Source organism: Monodelphis domestica, chromosome 1 (assembly GCF_027887165.1).
Source record: "Monodelphis domestica isolate mMonDom1 chromosome 1, mMonDom1.pri, whole genome shotgun sequence".
In the NCBI taxonomy this organism is placed as follows: domain Eukaryota; kingdom Metazoa; phylum Chordata; class Mammalia; order Didelphimorphia; family Didelphidae; genus Monodelphis; species Monodelphis domestica.
Genome location: NC_077227.1, coordinates 189,581,381 through 189,596,504, shown reverse-complemented (window position 1 = coordinate 189,596,504; position 15,124 = coordinate 189,581,381). Strand labels below are relative to the sequence as shown.

General features: G+C 34.9%; 1 protein-coding gene across 3 annotated transcripts in view; it reads left to right on the top strand.

Moving 5' to 3' along the window:
- The window catches only part of WDR72 (WD repeat domain 72), a 325,916-nt gene that overhangs the window by 278,836 nt on the left and 31,956 nt on the right, over positions 1–15,124 (top strand). For 2 of the 3 annotated variants that reach the window (XM_007479979.3, XM_007479982.3), the window contains exon 19: positions 638–727. The exons of the other annotated variant lie outside the window; for it this stretch is intronic. In XM_007479979.3, coding sequence (XP_007480041.2) covers positions 638–727 — 90 coding nt within the window. The remainder of the gene's footprint in view (positions 1–637; positions 728–15,124) is intronic. 3 annotated transcript variants of the gene reach the window in all.

Sequence of the window (15,124 nt, the reverse complement as noted above, 5' to 3'; positions counted from 1 at the left end):
GTGAAAATAAGTTAAATAGTGGATACCACTTGAGTATTTTGCAAAATGTCACTTCACAATTGAAGTTGATAAGATTTCTCCTACAGGCCCATACATGTTTGTTTTTGATGTTTGAGAACAAAAAAAAAAGAAAGAAAGAAAGGGAATGAGCTAAGTCATTAATGAAGTAAGAGAGGGATGAAAAGAAAAAAGTGATAATTCAGCCATGTTTTTAATGTTTCTGTTGAAAATATAAGAAAATATGTAAAATATGTTCTGATTCTATTATATGTCTAGTTAAGGGAGAGATCTGGAGGTGAAGCAAAAACAGAAAAGGAAAAAAAATGTATAAAAAAAGACATAGTCATAGAAACTACCAGGCAGAGTGGGAGTAAAGCAAAGATATCCAGGATGTAATAGACACACAGACCTAGAAAGAGACAGGCATTTTGGGCATCACATCCTATTCTCTTTCCTTGTAGTTTACTGGGGCTAAGGACTTTTAAAAATTTGCATGCCATTATAGTATGTCTTTTAATAAATGCTAGAATATGTATGTATATATAGTACTTCATGATTTACAGAATGCTTTACAAGTTATCTCATTTGATCCTCACAGCAACCCTGTGAAGGTGTCATTATTATTCCTTTTTTACAGATGAGGAAACTAAGATTGAGACAGGTGAAGCAACTTCCCCATTGTCAGACAAGATAACCAGGGGGTTTCTGAACCAGGATTCAAATTCAGGTCAGTTCCTTTTCCTGCAACTCCAAATACCCAATATCAGAGATCAGATAATATTCAGGTCTCCTATTAACTCAAAAGAAGGAAATTTCTAATCCTTATTTTAGAAGTCCCAACTTGTTTTTACTATGGATTCTTTCCATGTAGGAAAAAAAAAGAAATTGATTGCAAATATTTCAGAATAATGCTATTTGAAAAGTTTATTGCTATAATACTATGACAATTTTGAAAAATGAATTAATGAAATCAGAAGAAAAAGAGCAGTTTATTTAAGAAAAAAAGGAATTGATCCTTTCTGTTTAAATTTACTTAACACTTATATTAACACCCAAAGGCTATATTTAGTGTTTTGCATTACATATTCCTTTGTATGTAATACCAGATTATCATGAATATCAATATGCTTAAACTGAGCCTGAGCTCAGTGCTTAGTCTGAATGTGTTCCATCTAGAGAGATAATCAGCCAGAGGTAGAAAATGTAGGAAGAACATCTTGAGTCTCTCTTAGAATCTCATTATCTATTATTATCAGTCTTTAGTGCATCAACAGGTATTTATGAAGGGATACCAGGCACTGTGCTTGGCCCTGGGGATACAAAGATTGAAAGAATGAATAAATTCTGCTCTTAAAGAGTCTTCATTTTATAAGGGAGTGAGCAGGTATATGAAGAATAAAAATCTAAATATATTACTTATGAAGGGAGGGCACTAGCAGGGGAAGATCAGGAAAATCTTTGGATGGAAGGTAGTTCATGAACCTCTGAACCTAGTGCTGAAGAAGTGAGGTAAAGGAAGGAGTGTCTTCATCTCCCCTCCATATTAGTTTCCTTTTGAAACTGAGGGGCAAGAGTGAAAGACAATTATCCAAAGTGTGATTATATAAAACTTAACTCAGAAAATTATTCCATACTGTCAGAACAAAGTTCATCATTCAAAAGAGCAATGATTGGAGGCAGCTGGGTAGCTCAGTGGATTGAGAGCCAGGCCTGGAGATGGGAGGTCCTAGCTTCGAATCTGGCCTCAGACAGAGAGAGAGAGAGAGAGAGAGAGAGAGAGAGAGAGAGAGAGAGAGAGAGAGAGAGAGAGAGAGCAGTGATTAAGTTGGCCACTCTACTAGCAATAGAAAATTATGGAAAGTCTGACTTGAAATGGATCTCTGTTTTTTAATTGCTAAACTTTATTTTTCAATTTGGGAATCACAGACTTCCAGTGGTACAAACTAGCACATAATTTACTCTGAACTCTTTCTGCACATCTGCATTATTTAGTGGCTTTACAAGTTTAAATGATATGACCCTTTCCTAAAATGGTATTTCTATGCTGCTGAAATTGACAAAGGTTTAATTCAGAGAGTGAAGAAGAATATTATATTCAATTGAAAGCATAAGGGGAATTCAGCAAGACAAATGTAATTACCTGAGCTGGAATTTGGCCAGAACCCCGACAGTTTTCATTAACATGAACATTGAGTAAATAGAAATTAAATGCATTGTACATAGGCTTAATCAAAGAAGTCAAAATGAGACATGTTATAGGGCAGATATTAAAAGAATGTAAACAATACTAGACTAGCCTTAGAACAACAGCTTTTTGGCAACTTCAATATATCCTAATTTAAATAGATTAAAATGAGAAAAGGAAATATTTACCCTAAGGGCTCATAATTTATTCAAAACATTAGGGAAAATTTCCAAAACCATAAACTGCTAGACTCAAAGATTATTTGAACCTTCTAAAGATATTATAATCCACAGAGAATATCAAAAATATACATGCCACTTTTACTATTGGTCAAATTATTGGACCTAGAGTTTGTAAAAGGAAGTTATATATTCACAGTATTTAGTAGCATCTGTGAGTGGACATTAGCAAAAGTTTAATTTAGTTCACATAACTGACCAAAGAAACAAGTATAACAAAGAATTGTTCTAGCTAGGGCAATGTTAGAACAAATTAGGAATGGAAGCAAAAAACCTCGAACCAAATATCCCCCCCCTTCCCCCTTTCTGCCATCAATTACCAAGCTAAAGAAAACACTGGAATTCAGTTAACTTCAAACGCAATGATGCATATATCTTATCAATGTCACTTTATATGATACACCAATTATTTAGAACTTTTGTTTTCTATATTTTGCAACACTTAAATGGTATTGTACCTAGAAACCTGCATCCAGGAAGCTCATTAGTTGAGCTGTCTGTATGTGTATATCTGCCATCAGCATCTGGTGAAAGGGGTAACACTGACCCTGCCAGATTTGGGTCATGGGGTCAACAGGTCTCATTTATTATTCAAAATTGCTTTCTGACCTTTTATCTGCTAGGTCAAAGGATGTTGTATTCTAGTTGGCTGATTTTTTTATGATGAAACCCCGTATCTGGCAGATAATAAAATTACTTCTACTGTGAAGTCTTGTCAACCCCACAAAACATTCTCCCTCCCATTGAGTGGCATCATATTTGAACAGAATTGGCTGTGGAAAGACCTATCTGTGAAAACCATTACCTTTTCTTTTAGTCATCGAATGCCTAGAGATTTAAATGAGACTGACTGTTGACAGTTGCTGAAGACAGCTTCTTAGATCTGATTTGAACCTTTTGCCCTACATTTAGGACTCCACCCCTTCCTTTAGATGGCTTCTTCATCACATCAGAGAATAGTAGTTACTATGCTGACTTACCCTGAATTCAGTAGCCCTATATCTCCACGGCCCACAAGTAATAGAAAGGGAATCACTATCAATAGAAAATAAATGTCATTAGGTTCCTATAGGTCAGAATCTGCTTTAGGAAGTGAGATAGGGGAAAGACAGATACATTATTTTTAAAGCTGATTTATCCCAAATCCAACGTAATTTTTAAAAAATTATTTCCCATTATATATTCCTCATCTTCAATGAAAAGAGAGAAATAAGCCTTTCTTTTCTTATTTTCTATTTGAGGTGGTTATGAAATAGGAGAATGATAAGAATTTTTAAGCCCATCCAAATAAAAGATAGGTTTGGACCTATTTAAGCCTCTTGCTAACCCTCTCAGAAAAAATCAGCCATAAAATTTTAATGAACAATATCACAAAAATTTGTACTTTATCAATAGCAGGTTATTTCTTAAAGGGAACTGTGCAGACAGACAATATTCTTTGAAGGTGATTTCATTCCTTTTTTTTTCCCAAGGAAAAAGTCAAAGGTCATATTTGTCTTGCCCTTAAAGCAGACATATGAGATGTGACCATGTGCTTTGTGATACTGCATATGATGAACAACTTTGACAGGAGAGTAAGCAAATAGGCAAAAGCATTTACTATTTGTAAGCTGGCTGAAGAACTAATAGGATATGCAGTGCTGCATTTGCAAGGTCACACTTGAGTACCTGCTCTTTTCAGTAATGCTATCTCTTAACAGCATACTTGCATTGAATGAGTGTATACACATGTACAAGCATGAACATGTAGGATGGCTAATTTTGTTCTTCTCTGTCTCTCTTTATCTCTTTCCCTCTCTGGGAGTCAGAAAGGCTGACGACCTGCCCTTTCTATGATCATACCCAGTAGCAGCTGGCCAAATGGTCAATCTACTCTCCTCAACATCCACTCCCCATCCCTTCCCTTCTTAACCCTCCCCACACCCCAGATTTCACAGCAGCAGGACACTAAATGAAGGAGGCCAACTGCCACACTGGGTCAAGGGTTCAGCTTATTCTTCCTCTGAAGCAGTATTTTGTAGCCTTATCCCATATTTGAATTGTCCTCCTGCTTCTATTTATTACCATCACTTATATTAGTTCCTTGGATGTTATCAACACCATGCTTCAATATCTGTTCCTCTCTGCTTTCTTGATGACTTTATCCCAATGAGGGATTTTGATCTCAAAATTAAGAATTATTTCTATATTTTAGAAATTGGGGAAACTGAAGATTCTGTTAGATTTTTAGTCATATTCTCTTTGATACTTATGTCTTTGAAGCTTTACCGCATGAGAAAGAAGCTAATATGTATAGAAGTTATCATATATGCCATTGCAGGAGGGGGATAGAGGCAGAAAAAAAATTATGTCTCCTTAATTATGCCTCAGAAGTTAGGGATATTTCTTGCTGTAGTCATTATCCCCAAAGGAAGACTTTCAGTGCCATCATTCTATATCTCAATCAGGCAAGAAGCATAGTAAGCATCTCTGTACTACTGTGTACTGGGCCCTGGGAATACAAAGAGAAGAATAAAATAGTCCCCACCCTCAAGGAGCTTATATTCTATTAAGAGCCACAATATGTACAAATATAAATATATCCAAAATACTTACAGAATAGTTTGAAAAGGGAGGGCACTCAGAGTCATGAAGATAAGGAAAGGCTTCATATACAAATTTATTATTGTTCAGTCATTTCAGTAGGGACTCTGTGACCCCATTTGTGTTTTTCTTGGAAAAGATACAAGAGTTTGCCATTTCCTTCACCAATTTATTTTACATATGGGGAAACTGAGGCAAGTCAGGTTAAATGACTTGCCCAGGTTGAGATGGGTAAGCATCTGAGGTGTATTTAAATTCAGATCTGGCCTGGTACTCCACCTAGCTGCCTTTTCACATATAAAAGGAATTCTTAACCTCAAGTCTGTGAACTTTTTTATATTTTGATATTGATTTCCTTAGTAATATTTGAAAGTATTTTATTTAATTCATTTTTTTGTATCTTGCAAGTATTTTATTTCATTCCTTTAAAAACATTATTCTGAGATGAAATCTATAGGCTTCTCGAGTCTACCAAGAGGTTCATGACCCCAAAATGGTTAAGAATATGTGTCACAGTATTTAAGCTAAATTTTGTGAACTGTGAGAGCAAAGGAATGGAAACGGATGTGTGAAGCTTTCCAAAGACTGAGAACACATTTCTCTCCTGCATTTGCTACACTCTCTGACGCCTTAAAGCAGCCAATACCAAAGTTTCATTTTTACATGAATACAATCTGTCTGTAGAAACAACATTCTGAGTGATTCCCCAGAGAATCTGAAAAATGATATTAAAGAACATTCCTTTCTCCAGTGCAGCAGAAAAAGCATGGGAGTTGGGAGGCAAGAAAGAAGACAGACAGACAGACAGACAGACAGACACCTTTCTTATGTGTATTGAATCTCCAGATGCTTGGCTTATCACTGTCAAATTAATAGGTATTCTATTCCTTATTTATTGAGGACCTAGTATATACCCAGCACTCTGATGTGGGATATAATAATTGGCATTTTGTATTGAAAAATTTAAAAAGAGTACAAGTCCAGTATTTGAAAGTGAATTAACCAACCTTAAAAAAACCATTTTTGCTCTTCAAAGTTTCCCACAGGTAAATATTAGTATCCTTTTGGATCCAAAGTCCATTCGGTATTCCAGTACATATAGTTGAATGAAGAAGATATATCGCATAATGTATTTGCCTGTGCTTTTTTCTACCAGAATATTATCTTTGAGTCATATGACTTTCATATATGAATATACCTCACTTAGAATGAAAAGTAAAAGATAATATGGATTCATGATAACAAAAACAAATGTCTGACCTACAAAGAGTGCAATTGTGACATAATAAAAAAAAAATTTGGACTCATTTCAAAGTGGAAAAAGTTCTGGATTTGGATGCACAGAACCTGAGTTCAAATTGTACCTTGGCTATTTACTGCTATGTGATCTCAAGAAAATAACTTAACTTTGCTAAAACTCACATTCCTCATCTGTAAAGTGTAGAGGATGGATCAGAACCTTTTCCCCTAAATCTATGATACTCAATCTGGGGTCAAAATCATACCTCTGACAATAGTTATTTAACCTTACTCATTTTGTAAGTTCTTCATTAGATTGTAAATTCCATGAGGACTAGGATTGTCTTTTGCCTCTTCTTTTATCTCAGTGCTTAACTCAATGCCTGGTACAGAGTAGGTGCTTAATAAATGTTTATTGAATGTCTACTTGCCATGAGTAGATATTCAATATACATTTATTAAGCGCCTACTGTGTGCCAAGCACTATGTAAACCCATAAAATAATATCAGTTAATTACTATTCATCAACTTATCATATATACTTATTGAAATGCTTTCTTATATATCTCTTTCACTTTAAAAGCTGCTCCACAATAACTCGTAGTCTCCTCCTTTCCAATTTGTTCCTGACTATGGTTCAAAGCAAAGGTGTTAATTAGTTTCCTTAGCATGATGTAACCCCATGAGCACTAACTGCTGTTAATATTAATGTATCTACTGTGGGGCTTTCAACTGATCTTCTTAAAATGGAGGTACTTCATATTCAGAGCCTTTTTCTGAAAAATGGGACATCTAATTCATAACTTGGCTTTTTAAAGAGGTCAAATCCTTTTTCATTCTAACACTTTCAATATATGAAGCAGAAAGTGTTAAATAAGGTTCCACAGATTTCTTCACAAGGCTCAGTAATTTGGAGAACTGTCAGAAAACTACCGACATCAATTACATATCGTCCTTCATCTTTCAGTTTGGCACTTCAGCTATATCTCCCATTGAACTTATAAATTAGTAAATGGAGTTCATCAAAGATTAACACCAGGCTCCCTGCTTTGGGTGCATAAGTCTCCCTCTTCCAAAAGTACTTCCTTTGATGTCAATTGAAGTTTTGCTGCACACAGTATAGAAGATACACACCAGGAAAACAGAGCCCAGTATGTGACAGACCCTGAGAACTACTTTCTATCTTAGCCCTTGAATATTATCTTAACATCTCTCCTCTAGTAGCCTATCATGTAAATAAGGTTTTAGGAAAATCATTCTCCTTTTCATATATTTATCAAGGCTACATATTTATGGAAAGTATTATGTAGGAGGTATAGAAGAAAGGTAAGAAATACATTATAAGAGAATTAAAGGTATTTAAAAGCAACCATCACAAAGTAGGACAGAGAGAGAGAGAGAGAGAGAGAGAGAGAGGCAGAGGCTCAAAATTACAATAAAAGATCAGACCTGAACTAATTATGATCAATAAAGTAGTCATGTATATTGCATAAAATGTAGTGTAAAGAAATTGAGAAGACACAGAAAAATGATTATAAAGTATTAATATAAATTTTCAATTACAAAATAAAGTTATGGCGCAGATCCATTGGGTTTGGGGACCATTTAATAATGAATCAATACTTGACGGGCAGGGAGTAGCTTCCTCACCATAGGAAGTGGCCAAAGCAAAACATGAAAGGAACTCTTGGAAATGTTATGTTATACAGATAGTAGGAAGCCTAATCAAGAATAAGAGCTGATGTTTGATGTTGAAGAGAACTTTGTTACTGTGATTATCTAATAGATTCTCCACTTAATAAGACATTTTACTAACACTTTATTATGCAAGCATCATTGGGAAATGAAGCTTTCTGAAAATAATGAGTTGAATAGAATTAATAAGATTTTGGTCTTGTCTTTTGAGATGAAAAAACATCTACCACCAACTATCTACAGTACTGGGTAACATTTTGAATGTTTTCATATCTATATCTCATTTAATTCCTATTGCAGCACTATAACATATAAGGTTATCAATTTATTGGTAAGGAAATTAATGCCCAGAGAGATTGAGTATGGTATTAAGGAAATAATAATAGATACTGGAATTTAGGACACCTGAAATAATTGTCAGTAACTAGCTTTAAGATCTCAATCATTTTAGCAGTTGTCCCCTGAAACAATTGTCCCTTGTAAAATATCCAGGGAAATTTCCCTCTAAGGCAGGAGATATGAATTTTAAATCAGTGAAAAGATGCCAATTTTTATCAACTTGGATAAGAAAAAAAAAGAAAACATAATCTTTATTTCATTACAATCCTATGTGCTTTATACATTGGAAAACATTCTGAGCAGAAATTCTTGGGGATCCACCAGATGACCAAAGCAGTCCATGACACAAAAAAAAGATCAAGGACCTTTTGATTTAAGGTAATTTCTATTTCAAAAGCTCTATAATTTAGGTATTAGCAAGCTCCCTTTACCAATTAAATTAGCACCAACTCTGAAAATTAGTCTTAGTTGTCTGGATGCACTAAGAACTTAACTAACTTACTTAAGGTCACGTAGCCAGTTTATGTCACAGCCAGGATTTGAATTCACCTCTTTCTGACTCTAAATTCATCCCCCTATCCACTATTACACACCTCCATGCTCAATTTATTACACTTCCTTAATAATCTAAGCATAATATTTCTTCACTAGAAATAAGGATAGCTTAATGTTTTCTTGACTAAGAATCAGCAATATTGGAGCCTCTTCATCAGATTCTTCTTACCAGAATTTTGGACTCTTTCTCTGAGACTCTTTCCTTTGATTTGTGAGTATTCTCCTTTTCTTCCCTGTAATCAAGCCTCCTGTCCACTTCCTTTATGCATTATCATTATTGTTCAGTTGGGTTAAACTCTTCATGATCCTGTTATGCCTTTTACAATTCTTGGGATTTTCTTGGCAAAGATAATAGAGTGATTTTCCATTTCCTTTTCCAGGGGAGTAAGACAAACAAAGGTTAAGTGACTTAGCTAGGGTCACACAGATAGTGTCTAAAAGTGGACTGAACTCTTGACTTTAGGCTCATCACTCTTATCCACTTGGCCATCTAACTGCCTTTATATATTATCTTTCCCCATTAGAATGTAAGCACATACTTGCATTTGTATCCCTAGGACTTAGCATATTGCTTACTTCATTTTACATTCTTAATAAATGCATTCTCATTCATTCTTTCATCAGTTTGTCTTGCTCTAAATATAGATGGAAGAAAAAAGAAAAAAATATATAGATAGCATGGGACTTAGGACTGAAATTGCCTTGACCCCAAGTAATATTATATTATGAAAAAAGATGAATAGCAAGAAAATAAGTTGCTAGCTAGATATGTTGTTTTATTCTTTTTTATGAGCATTACTAATAGTAACTTACTATTTTTGAGAGATTGACAATCAGATACATTATCTTAGCAAGTCCTTGAGGTACGAATTGCACAATATTATTCTTATGTAATTATATTCCTTATGTAATTAATGAAAGTGAACCAGGTTTCATCTCTTAGGTAAACACATAAGAGATAAGGGATGGAACTTGGTATAAAATATAGGTCTTCTAATTTCTTATTTCCTTTATTCTATAATTTCATCTACCTTTTCTTTAAAAAGTGATGTGTAAATGCTAAAACTGAATGACTCCTTCCCTGGTAAGCTTCTGCTTTTGAGCAAAATTAATAAATCAGAGACTAAGGTACCCTTCACCTTAATTGTGTCTAACCCTTGTAAATATACTTTTCTAAGCTTCTTTAGTCCTTTGACTTTTCAATATTGTTAAAAAAAAAAAAAACATTTCAATGTCTGTTACCACATCAGACTATCCGTTTTAGCCCATACAACAGTTCTTAGGATAACAGATTTTAAGTTGGAACAGACCATAAGAGGTCATCTAGTCCAAGTTCTTCATTTTATAGGTGAGAAAACTGAGGTCAAGAGCGAGTAAATGACCAGTTCAAGTATCAAGTGACAGAACTATGATTTGAATTTGCTTCTGAATTTAGGCTATTTGTTAAATAACATTATGGGGTTGGGTTTGGAAAGTGGAGCTTGTCACACCTTATTCATATTTCTTTGGTGACTTCTATCTTGAGATGATTTTTAAAACAGAATAATTCTTAATACAAATGATTCTTTAATGAGTGGAATTTTAGTCACTCCCGCAAAGTGAGTGAAAAATTTAGGCAGATGGTATACTTTTTTCAAGTTCTCTGGATCATACCATGTAGGTAACTCTGTGTTTTGCTTATATTTCCATCTTACATATGAAAGTTAACCTATGCTCCATACCTAGAGGCACATGTCCACAATGAACCCCTTCCCTGAGACATCAAAAGAAAAATCAGCACCTTAGGGCACACTTCTAAAGGTGGTCTGTTGGCTCAGGCAGTGATTTATATGTATTATTAAGATGGCCTAAGGGTATTAATTGACCTGCCAAATTACAAGAGTAGAGGAAACCTGGTTCCAAAGTTGGCTAAATAAAAAAGACTGAGGGACTTCAAATGACAATGAGCTAAGTAGGAGCCAGCAAAAAAACTTACCTGACACAAAAACATGCAAACTCTGTTTCTCTTCAAATACGTGGCAACATCAATTCCAGTTCTTCTATCCCTTCTCATTCTCTTTTACTTCCATGTATTTCTTTCTGTAATCTTTTGTGAAGAATCAGTCTCGTGCAGCATTGGCAAAGGTTTTCAAGTTTGGTTGCCCAAATTGCAACTTCAAGCTGCCTGTGAACCTCCCAGATTACCCCAGAGAGTGGAGGAAGTGATTGCTTTGGGTGACTAGGCAGAGCAGGGTGGGGCATGCAACAATGTCCTTGGGCTCTGGGAAGAGAGGGAATGGAGCATCTCCCCAAGAGCTGGCTGGGCACCCATGCCAATACTTTACCTAAGCTGGTCTAGTGTATTGGAGCCCTTCGGGTGCTTTAGCTAATCTAAAGATACAGACAATCCTCGGGCTATGCAGCTATTGTCCTTCTAACAATATATCTGACCTATTTTCTTTTCTGGTCATACATGTTCTAAATGATATCTTTAATGGCAGTCATTTTTGGTCACATGTTGCAGTTTGTGGACACTCATCAGGCTTCTTTCCATTACCCTTGGAATCAACTGTGAGTGTGTCTGCTCTGAGATCACAGTGCTCCATGGGTCACAGTTGCATAGCCCCACCAGTAGCATGATGATGCCCTCATCAATCTTAGGCTGCATTAATAGAAGTCTTATATATATATAACAAAAGAGGCAATAGTCTCACTTATGCTCTTATCAGACCACAAATTGGATTATCATGTTAAATTCTAGGAGTCACATTTAAATGGAGGCCAACCTAAAATGTTCCTGAGGGGGACAACCAAAAATATCTGAGGACTTGAAATTCTCTCTAAGAGGAATGGTATCTTGGGTGAGAAATCTTTGAAGCAAATGTGATGTCTTTGTTTGGAAAGGTGTTATTTGGAAGAGAGGATTCAAGTAATTGAAAAAAAAAAAACCCTTAGTAACAACTCAAAGACACAAGGACAAAGGCTAGATAAACATGGTTAAGTGACTTGCCCAAGGTCACAAGGAGAACAAGTGTCTGAGGCAAATTTTCAACCCAGGACCTCTTGTCTCTAGACTGGTCTCTCTATCTCCTGAGCCATCTAGCTGTTCCAAGTAATTCTTTTTTATAGCAGAGATACTACCTGCATTTGGAAGTTAAGGGACAAATCTTGACTCAATATGAAAAATGAGTTTCTAGTAATTAGAAATGTCTGAAACTCGAGTTCTTTATCATTAGAATATCAGAGTCTAGATGCCTACCTGTCAATGAGGTTCTCATTCTAGATTTCTTCTCCATGTTATAGCTCAACTCCTAAGGGATATATTTTTTAATTTTTTTTTAACTTTCTAGACTCATTATTTCTGTTTCCTCTTTTTTCAACCCCTGGCAGATCTGCTTATAATATCAGCACAGCCAAAATTTCTGTCTAGAGTTAATATTGATCTTTTAATTGTCAAATCTATAGATTTTTTTCTCAATATTTATCCTTCTTGTCTGTAGTGCTTGACATAGTTAAGCACTCTCTATGGATACTTTCTCCTCTCTGGTTTTTGAAACATTGCTTTCTTTCTTTGGTTCTACCCATCAGAGCATTTAATCTCCATTCAGGGATCATAATGACTTATCACACCCCCTAACTATGGATGTACTCCAAAGATCCTGTGCTGAATTCCTTTAAGTTTTATCTCTCAGTGACTTAATCAACTCCCATTGTTTCAATTGTCATATCTATGCTGGTGACTTCCAAATCTATTTATTTAACATTGATTTCTCTCCTGAGTTTCATTCCTGTTTGTTGAACTTTTCAAACTGGTTATCTATAAACCAGCTTTTTAAAAAAAACCCTTACCTTCTGTCTTAGAGTAGATATTAGGTATAGATCTAAGGCAGATAAGTGATAAGGACTAGGTAATTGAAGTTAAGTGACTTGCCCAGGGTTACAGTGTTAGGAAATGTTTGAGGCTAGATCTGAACCCGGGACATTCTGTCTCTGGGTCTGGTTCTCTATCCACTAAGCCAGCTTGGTGCCCCTCCAATTACTGTTTCAAACTTATGTGCCAAATAGAACTCATTCTGTTTCCCCCCAGATCCACCTCTCTTCCTAACTTCTGCATTTCTATTGAATATATACTATCACCTTTTCAGTGACTCATTTTTGTGTTGTCAATGATCTTTGTGTCATCCTGGACAGCCCAGTTTTCTTCATCCCACCTAAACAACTAATTGCTAAATCTTGTAGATCCTTCCTCTACCATCTGTCCTCTTCTCACTACTCAAAACAGTGTCACCCTACTCTAGGCCCTTTTTTATTAGTTTACCAGTTTTATTTTAGTGTCTTATTTAGTGTTTATTTAGTGTTTAGCTTAGAAAACAAATCTGACTATGCCAAAACCTTCACAAAAGATATATCAATGATTCCCTAGTCCCTCCAGGAGCAAATACAAACTGCTTTGTTTTGACATCTAAAGCCTTTCATAATTTATCTTGAATCTATCTTTATAGTCATATATTCCCCACCCATCAAATTATCCTTCTTGCTGTCTCCCCTTCCCAGAAGATACTTCCTTTCTCATTTCTATAGCTTCATGCCTGGAATATAACCCTTCCTTACCTACTTCCTCATGTTTCCTATTTTTATGCCTCTGTCTTCCAAATTAACTTTGGTTTCTTTTGTATGTATTTCTCTACATTCTGGTATATATGTGTTTTTTCCCTCTAGAATTTAAGTTCCTTGAAGGTAAGGACTGGTTTTTTTTTTCTTTATGTCTCCAGCATACAGGAAGTACTTAGTAAATTCTTGTTGATTAACTGAAGTTACATAGGAGAATATAAAATACATACATATATATATATATATGAAGAGAGAGGAAGGTAGGTAGATGCCTACATACATTAATAGGTAAGAAGATAGATAAATAGATAGATGCATATTTACATATACATGTATGTTTACTTATATACATATATGTGTGTTTATGTATATATGCCTCTATAAAATACACACATATATAAACTTATAAATGCTTCTATAACACACACACATATATACATATATATGTATCTACTTATATATATTCCTGTATGAGGTAGATTGGAATAAATAGGCTTTAAGGCCCCTTCCAACTCTGACATTCTATTGCTTTCAAAATCTTAGTGGGGATTAAGGTCATCTCTGTGTAGAATTAGTTACTTAAAATTCTTTCATAAAGTTTATCACATTCTCTCCTGGTTTATGATGATGATTTAATGATATCTACAATATAATCTGATCATTAGAAGTCTTAAGATTTTCAATTCCACATGTATTTTCATTATTATTGCTAGGATTTTGTTAATAATTATATTCATTGACAGAAGTAACAGTATAGTAGATAAGTATTAGATCTTCCTGACTTAAGAAGACCAGGGTTCTAATCATGATTCAGATGTATCCTAGCTGTGTGACCCAGGGCAAGTCATTTAGCTTCTACAATCTAGAGATTATGGGGATGATAATTAATTGCTGCAGTTACCTCATAATGTTGCTGGGAACATCAAACGGGATAATATATGTAAAGTGCTTTGCAAATTTTAAAATGCCATATAAATACTGAATATTTTTACTCATAAAAATAAATCTTACAAATGTTTTACAGTTTCCTGCCTCTAAAGATTATATATTTTGTTGAACTTGTAGTTTTTAATTTTTAAAGATTTTATCAGGTACTCTATCATCTTGCTAATTAAACATCAAGTGATTCCGTTGGGCTACTAAAAGTTTTAATTCAAAATAAAAATATAAATTGCTTTTTAAAGGCTCTCTAAGAGAGTTCATCATGTCAAAGACAAAAAAAAATTCCTCTTTAAAAATGCAGCATTAAAGTTGATTCAATTGTTTGCAAATATATCTGTTTAATGGAAGTGAATTGAATTGGCAGGTAAGGAAGAAAGTTGAGTACATGTTTTTAAGGAGACATCCTCCTATGCTCCCTACCACACACACACAGTATATACATTGTGGGTCAACATTACTATAAAATATAATATATTTGCAAAGACAGAATTAGTCCCTGAATATGTAGTGTTTGGGTCAATGTTTCAAAAATACTTTGCACCTACACACATTATAACCTCCACCATGGCAAGCCTTCAGTAGGTGGTGTTACTGTGAGAGTTACTATCACTGAAACAGTCTCTGACCTTAACTAGAATGACTAGGAGGATAGATTGTTGCCAGGTTCATACTAAGATCCTTTCCTGCCTGGGAATTCCTGACAAGATTATATCCTTCTTGCCTGTCCTCCAGACTCTCCTCCTCCCACATACCACCA